General features: G+C 36.8%; 1 protein-coding gene across 1 annotated transcript; it reads left to right on the top strand.

Moving 5' to 3' along the window:
• Nucleotides 1-1,868: 1,868 nt before the first annotated feature.
• Nucleotides 1,869-7,898, top strand: LOC125247046. Its single transcript, XM_048158209.1, has 5 exons — nucleotides 1,869-3,067; nucleotides 3,232-3,648; nucleotides 3,908-3,979; nucleotides 4,100-4,165; nucleotides 7,692-7,898. The coding sequence occupies exons 1-5, from the start codon at nucleotides 2,681-2,683 to the stop codon at nucleotides 7,896-7,898; spliced, it is 1,149 nt and encodes a 382-aa protein (XP_048014166.1). The 5' UTR covers nucleotides 1,869-2,680.
• Nucleotides 7,899-9,033: the final 1,135 nt, after the last annotated feature.

Here is a 9,033-nt window from a genome sequence, read left to right as displayed (position 1 = left end):
TTTTGCGTTCCCTCGCAAAGATTGCGTTCCCTCGCAAAGATGTTTTGCGTTCCCTCGCAAAGATGTTTTGCGTTCCCTCGCAAAGATTGCGTTCCCTCGCAAAGATGTTTTGCGTTCCCTCACAAAGATTGCGTTCCCTCGCAAAGATGTTTTGCGTTCCCTCGCAAAGATTGCATTCCCTCGCAAAGATGTTTTGCGTTCCCTCGCAAAGATTGCATTCCCTCGCAAAGATGTTTTGCGTTCCCTCGCAAAGATGTTTTGCGTTCCCTCGCAAAGATTGCATTCCCTCGCAAAGATATTTTGCGTTCCCTCGCAAAGATGTTTTGCGTTCCCACGCAAAGATGTTTTGCGTTCCCTCGCAAAGTTATAATCGTTCCCTTGCTGTGAGCTCGGACAAACACTTCCTCTTTAATGTCCCGCTGGCTGGCAGTAGTGTTTTAGTTAGTAACATACGTTAATAATGCACACAAATAATGCGCGGCTTATAGAGTTTGAACTTGTTGGACTCAAAAATGAATGCAGTCAGTGCTTATGTCAAGCAGTTCGGTTGGTAATATATTCACAGATTCGAGCTTCCCAGATTAATAACTCGTGAGCTAAACGTTGTTAAAACACAAATGCACCTACTTCCAATCATAGTAGCCTAGACAACAAGCTACAACAACCCAGTTTTCCTCAAATGTGTTTTATAATAAATTGGTCTCTAAGAGCAGGCGGCGGAGATACACGCCTGAAGGGACCGTCTGAAAAGTGCAAAACCCGAAACCCTTTTGCTCATTTTATATTATGAAAAATACTCAATAACTTCACTGTAACACACTGTACTGGCACCAAATTCAGTTCATACATCACTGCTCTCCTGCTGGTTATAGGTACTACAACACTTAGTTTGGCAAGTAGCACTTAAAGGCCTTCTTTACACAAATGATGTTGGTACACAGGTTACATACAACAGCTTTTGCATGATAATTGCTTACTGGATTTGATGGCATTACAATTTATTTAATATTTTTACTAATAACAGTTAAGTTATTATTATATTATTTTATTTAATAATTAATAATCATAAACGTTATGCTTTTTTTTTTTTTTTATCAAACTAAGTGTTGGGTTTTGCACTTTTCAGACGGTCCCTTCAGGCGTGTCTCTCCGCCGTACGGAGCCCCTAAAGGGACATGGTGGTGAAAAAAAAAAATGGAATAGGAGAAAATTTTACGTGGTGGTGGAAAATTTTTTGGATGTGAGGATTTTTTTTTTTAATGCTTTTTTTTTTTTAAGCTTTTTGGGAGGAATTTTCTTTTGCGTTCCCCGAGAAACTTTGCGTTCCCTCGCAAAGATGTTTTGCGTTACCTCGCAAAACTATCTGTTGTGTTCTCTCGCGCAACCTGTGTTCTCGCGAGAGACTTCTGCGCGGTCACAGAGGTTTGCGCTTGAATCTTCACAGCATCACTTACGACGTGAGATCTGGATCGGCACAAAGCTGGAACAACTGTTGCAGCTCTGCGATGGAGGACGATCTGCAGCAGTTTTTAAAGTCACGAGATGTTCCAGAAGAGGACATCATTCACATGAAAAGAGACAAGGTGGGTAGTGTATCATTCAAGATCAATGGGCATATGTTTAACTAATATGCAAATGATAGCTAGGCTACTTTTAGTGAAGTGACCAAAGGTGTGGACATTGACATCTCTGTATGTGTAAACATGTAATATTATCCTTAAAAACCATAGCCACGTATGTATACACATAAGCTATGTTTGAATTATTTTTGTCAGAATATCACCACAGACATCTCACCTTTGTTGTTGAATCAGAATTGATGTACAGTTAACTGGTTCACTAGTAATGGTATAAGACCTATAGTTGAGTGTAAGTTTGCACTCCCTTGCAAAAATAAGAGGAATAATTACAATTGCAATGTTTTTATATAGAACTGTCCTGATGAAGCTGCTTTACGTAACAGAATATACTTGCGTTTATTCCACAATAACTTAAATATGACAAATAGGCCTGTTCAAAAAATTGATTGTTATGATGTTTAAATTCCTGCATGATCATTGACTGTATTTTTGGTGAGTTCATGAGGGCTCTTTTAGTGAGGTTAGATTAACTGTACCCTGAATGTTAATATTGAGCCCCATTTTAGAACCAGGGTGGCATGCAGATAAACTTTATTGTTAAAAAAACAAATAAATAAATCTACACCGTGTTAACATATTATTAATTCATTAGTGCATTTACGTCCTTTTAGAACCAATCTATTAAATTAGATCTTCTCTGCACTTTCAGATTGACAAGTCTGTGCTCTCTGTTATGACTGATCAGCAAATAGCAAAGTATATTCATTCATATGGTGACCGACTGGCTGTGGTCTCCTTCTGTCAACGAACAGCAGCCTGCACTGATAAAGAATCTCTGTTACAGAATTTGAGAGATAAAATTGAAGCAAGGAAACTGGGATCAAAGTCAGCTAAAACTTTGAATGTTAAAGCATGTGTCTTCCCCAAGGAAAAGAATGCATTGTCAAGACCCAAAAATGTGTCTGCAGAAAAAACCTCCAGAAGAATTGAAATTGGATGGCTTCACTTCTGCCGTAATGGATACCAACAAGTGAGGACCAGTAATGGTGGTGGCACTAGACATGTGACAGTTAAAAAAAAAAACAACTGTTTTACAAATCATGGAAATGGGAAAGAATCTTTTTTTCCCAAATGGCCAGTCACCAAAAGGTCCAGAGACAGACTTCACTTTTCATGTTTGTGATTTTAAAAGAAACCAAATTCCCTTGGATAGCACTGTTGGAAATCTGTATGAACAAACAAAACTGAAAATGTTGAGATTTTACGTTTGCACTAAACAGGAGGTGTGTCTCACAGATGTAGAATCTTTATCTGATGGAGAAAAAGAGGAATGTAATGAACACTCATTACTACAGGATGGAGTAGACAGTGATACTGAGAGACCTGCTGCAAAACTGTTATCACATGGACGTGACAGTGATTCTGAGGATTCAAGCATACATTTATTGGATGACAGACTTTCATCTAACAGAGACACCAAGAGGAAGGTTAGTAAAATCACTAAAAGTTTATTTAAATGTATTTTGGGCTTATTTTTTTAATATAGTTACAGATGTGTTGTAAATTAACATTTAATTTAGCTGAGTGGCTATTAATATCATTAATTCAGTTGAATGGCTGAGTTAATCATTGAATATTGCATGCTCTTCAGAGACAAGAAAGCATTAGAGCACAGAGAACAAGAGGAATGGAGGGTGTTCCACAGAGTGGTTTGACCTTCGAGAACACGGGGATAGAGACACCCAGCACTTCACACAGCTCCCTTTCATCACCTAAAAATACCAAAAGAGCACGCAGAGTCCAAACACTCTCAAGCACCTCAAGTGACGACGTGGAGAATTGTGAATTGTGGAATCAAAGTGTGCAGCAACCGAACAGTCCACAGCATTCACATGAGCTCTGTAATGTTCAAAGAGGCTATGAATTAATTGACTTGACCAATCAGATTCCTACACATCACAACAATATATTTGAAACCGATGGAGATGATGACACAGTTGAGTGGAATGAAGATGATGAACTTGGACAAACAGATGAAGACCAAACAACTGTGATAACATTGAATCTGGTAATGTGGTCCTAATGGACCAAATGGTTCACCATACATGTTAAAAATAAAATATTCAGACTATAAACATTAAATGGGAATTATAAAATAACTTTAAAACTACAATGTACATCCTAATTATAATAGAAAACAAATTCAGGGGGCTTTGTGCATCTACCTCATCACTAGGCAACTGTTACATTATCAACAGTGACACTTTTTTATGTTTTTGTAACAATGTGTTTGACTTTCATGCTCTGTATGTGTATTGATCATCCAGAATGCAGAGCTGAATGAAGCTGTAACTGAGGTACCATCACCACTCTCAAGTAATAGCAATGCTGTACTGCTGGTAAGAGAGCCAAAAATGTGTTTTGCATGTGGAGGTCCTTTAGATCAGCTGTTACATTATCAAGTGATACTACTTTTTTCTTTTTCTTTTTATTGTTCTGCATGTTTATTGATCCCCCAGAATGCAGAGATGAAAGAAGCTGAAACTGAGGTACCATCCCCACCCTCAAGTAATCCTGTACTGCTGGTAAGAGAGCCCTTTAGATAATAGAATCCAAAAACACAGAATTGCATATTTTTGTAAGATTTATCTTTTGTTTCTTTAGAAAAGAAAACTATTTAACAGATTATACAATAAGGAATAAAGAAACTACAAAAACTTTATAGATCATATACATAATCCTGTATGACTTTCTTTCCTATGTGGAATACAAAATGAGAGCTTGCAAAATATTTTTTCCATGCAATTACAAAGAATGGGGACTGGACTGTGTCAGGAAAATATATCTTAAGTTATTACTCCATTGTTAACTCCAGTATACAGTTGTTAGAAACTACATGATTTTTTTTATTATATACATTACTGTGCAAAAATGTTAGTATTTTCACCCCCCAAAAATGGATTTAAGCCAGTTATTTAAATCTTTTCTGTAAGTGTGTCATTACAAAATATCATTTTACATTTCCAAACATTCCTTTTGCCATTAATTGTAAACAAGCAAACAAAAAAATAATAGTTACATGAAAAAAAATGATTTACATTTACATACTCAATGTATACAATATGTTGTAACTGATTCTAACATGACTTTTGCACAGTTGTGTATAATAAAAGTATCAAATCTGGAAAACTTGGAACCAAACTACTCCAAAACTAACTAAAATACAGTGCATCCATAAAGTATTCAGCGGTTTACTTTTTTCTACATTTTGTTTTGTTACAGCCTTATTCCAAAATAGATTAAATTAATTATTTTCCTCAAAATTCTACAAAAAAAAAAAACCCATAATGACAATGTGAAAGAAGTTTGTTTGAAATCATTTATATCTTTTTATTAATTTATTTGTATTCATAATTATTCACAGCCTTTGCTCAATACTTTGTTGAAGCACCTTTGGCACCAATTACAACCTCAAGTCTTTTTGAGTATGATGCTACAAGCTTGGCACACCTATTTTTGGGTAGTTTCTCCCATTCTTCTTTGTAGGACCTCTCAAGCTCCATCAGGTTGGATGGGGAGCATCGGTGCACAGCCATTTTCAGATCTCTCCAGAGATGTTCAGTCGGGTTCAAGTCTGGGCTCTGGCTGGGCCACTCAAGGACATTCACAGAGTTGTCCCATAGCCACTCTTTTTTTATCATAGCTGTGTGTTTAGGGTCGTTGTCCTGTTGGGAGATTAACCTTCATCCCAGTCTGAATTCCAGAGTGTTCTGGAGCAGGTTTTTATCAAGGATGTCTCTGTACATTGCTGCATTCATCTTTCCCTTGATCCTGACTAGTCTCAGTTCCTGCTGCTGAAAAACATCCCCACAGCATGATGCTGCGACCACCATGCTTCACTGTAGGGATGGTATTGGCCAGGTGATGAGTGGTGCCTGATTTTCCTCCAGACATGACGCTTGCTATTCAGGCCAAAGAGTTCAATCTTTGTTTCATCAGACCAGAGAATTTTGTTTCTCATGGTCTGAGAGTCCTTCAGGTGGGCTGTCATGTGCTTTTTACTAAGGAGTTGCTTCCGTCTGGCCACTCTACGATACAGGCCTGATTGCAGAGATGGTTGTTCTTCTGGAAGATTCTTCTCTCTCCACAGAGAAATGCTGGAGCTCTGTCAGAGTGACCATTGGTCGCCTCCCAGACTAAGGCCCTTCTTCCCCAATTGCTCAGTTTGGTCAGGCTGCCATCTCTAGGAAGTGTCCTGGTGGTTCCAAACTTATTCCTTTTACGGATGATGGAGGCCACTGTGCTCATTGGGACCTTCAATGCTGCAGAAATGTTTCTGCACCCTTCCCCAGATCTGTGCCTCGATACAATCCTGTCTTGAAGGTCTACAGACAATTTCTTGGACTTCATGGCTTGGTTTGTGCTCTGACATGCACTGTTAACTGTGGGACCTTATTTAGACAAATCATGTCCAATCACCTGAATTTAGCACAGATGGACTCCTATCAAGTTGTAGAAACATCTCAAGGATGATCAGTGCAATCAGGATGCACTTGAGTGTCATGGCAAAGGCAGTGAATAATTATGTATGTGGTTTTTTTTTTTTTTTTTTTTTTTAAATTTGCAAAGATTTAAAAAAAAAAATTCTTTCACATTGTCATTATGGGGTATTGTTTTTAGAATTTTGAGGAAAAAATAATGAATTTAATCCCTTTTGAAATAAGGCTGTAACATAACATAATGTGGAAAAAGTGAAGTGAATATTTTCCGGATGCACTGTAAATGATCAAAAGGTTATTTTAGTTTTTCTCAATTGCAAATTGGAATTTGGAACTTTTTTTCTCTCACAACAAAAAGTTCAGATCTCAGAACAATTAGTTTCTTGTTCATATCATATTTGAATTACTTACATAAGCAAATTGCATGTGCTTTGGCACACAACCAACACCTTTCAAGGAACTCCTGCAAGGACTTCAGATGACGTCTGGATCTAAATGCACATTCCCAAATTTCTATATAACCTAACTATTGTTAATATGTAAGTTCATTTTTCCAGGAGCTCATTGCTTCTACCTTCAATTAAACTGCTAAAAGTGATTGTAAATTAATTGCCTAAATTATTACATTATTAGCTAACTGCATTCACTTAATTGTAACGTTGACATGCGTTCTCTGTAAAGCTGCTTTGAAATGATATGTATCCGTGAAAAGTGCTATACAAATAAATGTGAATTGAATTGAAATGAAGAGTTAGTACAATGATCTGCAATTTGCACAATAACTAAATGCACATGGCCTGTTGATCAAAACTATAAGTTGATTCTTAATGAAAACTATCAAACTCTTCACAACTTATACACATTCTTTTTTTGCAAACCCATCACATGCAAAAATAATCCATTCAGTTATCAAAAGTTATCATGCTATATTCCAAAAATATTTTTGAGAATGCTTGTAATGTCTGGGGGAACATCACATCCCTTAACTGTATAAATGCATGTCTTTATACAGTACAGTAATTTTTGTCAAAATGTGTTGTATGTTAACTGAAAATACTCAGTTGCTTGCCATTGAAAAGAAAGACATAATAGAGTGTGTAAAATGAAAAAGAAACTGTGAATGTTCAGTTTACATGCGCAACACATTTCTGCAAAAATAAATGAACTGGGTAGTTTTCCAAAAGCATTGTAAGCCTAAGTTGATCATTACATGACATTATTGTATAGTATAGAAAGCAGTCAATCTAAACAAAAAATAGAAAAAAATTAAATAAAATATAATAAAATATTTATGTATATGGTTACTACATTTACTTAAGAGTTACTACATTTTGCAATACATGCAATAGAGTTCTGATGATCCAGCAAACAGTTATGACAATTGAATTTACAGTTTAAACTTTAAAGAATTGAGAAGTGATTGAGAACAAGTATAGTTAATTTTTTTTTTATAAATAAATGCCACTTTACAGTGACACAAAATAAAATCTTATTCAGATTAGACAACAATATGAGGGTAGGAAAATTATTTTTACTGAACTAATTGTTTGAATTTTTTAATTTGAACACACATTGTAAAAAACAGTTCTAAATGGTTTTTACCTTTTTCTAGATGGGTAACGAAATGCTTTCCGCACCAGAAGATTTGCCATCACATTCAAGAAACCACCTTTCTCCTACAATTTCATCTGGAAACTCAGAAAATTCAAAAGATGTGCATGCTTTAATACACAGGGTGAAGGTTGTAGAAGATCTTCTGGCTGTGTTCATGGATAGCAGCATAATTCAATCTAACTCTGAAGATGGAATTTGTAAATGAGAGTGCTGTAGATGATGCTGGAGTGTCCAGAGAAGTTTACACTGCATTCTGGGATCAGTTCCTTGAACAGTGTGAAGGGGAAGATGAGCGTGTTCCTAGACTGAGACCAGACTTCTCTGAAGTTGAATGGGAGGCAGTAGGAAGGATCTGGGTAAAAGGATTACTTGACCTTGGTGTACTGCCAGTGAGGCTTTCCAGTGCTTTCATTGTAGCATGCATACATGGAATTGACTCCGTCAGTGATGATGTCCTGATGTCATCTTTCCAAAACTACCTCTCTTCGACTGAACGATCTGCTGTTGCAAAGGTCCGTCAAGGCACACTCGAGGAATGTGATGAAGAAGATTTGCTTGACCTCTTCACAAGAATGGGTTCTCATTGCATCCCTCCAAAAAACACCATGGAAGTTGCCATCCAAACAATGGCTCATAAAGCAATTCTTCAAGAGCCCAAATATATAATAGATTGCTTCTCCAAAACCATGATATTTGCACTGCTGAAAGTACCAGACCAGGACAGTCTACTGTCTCTCTATGACACAAAGAAGGCCACTGGTAAAAAAGTGGCACAGCTACTTCAAACAACACAAGAGATTCGATCTCAGAAAGAACAGATGGTATTCAATCATCTGCAACGGTATGTCAGAAATGCTGATCAAGGCAAAGCAGAAAAATTTCTACGCTTCTGTACTGGTTCTTCTGTCATATGTGTTGACCAAATCAAGGTAAGCTTCAATGCAGAATCTGGCCTCTGCAGAAGACCAGTTGCTCATACTTGTGGAGCAACTCTTGATTTACCATATACCTATAGTTCTTACCCAGACCTCCGCACAGAGTTTGATAACATTCTGTCCAGTGATTACTTTGAAATGGACATCCTGTGAATTTGATGCTGCTCAGGAATAGTTCATAGTCATCATAATCACTCTTTTGGAACTTGACAGTCTGTAGTTATTATAAACTTGTTGGCAACAATCTACATGAAGATTCTTTTTTGTGTTTCATTGGGTTAAAGTACAGCATGCTACATTCGACAGCAGTCTTTAGATAACATTTCATTTAAATGGCCCCTATAACTAATGAATTTGTTTTACATTTGATTTTCATAACATGGAATTTACTTTCAAATAGGTTTG

The sequence above is a fragment of the Megalobrama amblycephala genome, linkage group LG15 (genome assembly GCF_018812025.1).
Source record: "Megalobrama amblycephala isolate DHTTF-2021 linkage group LG15, ASM1881202v1, whole genome shotgun sequence".
Lineage (NCBI taxonomy): Eukaryota > Metazoa > Chordata > Actinopteri > Cypriniformes > Xenocyprididae > Megalobrama > Megalobrama amblycephala.
This window is presented reverse-complemented; position numbering and strand designations above follow the sequence as displayed.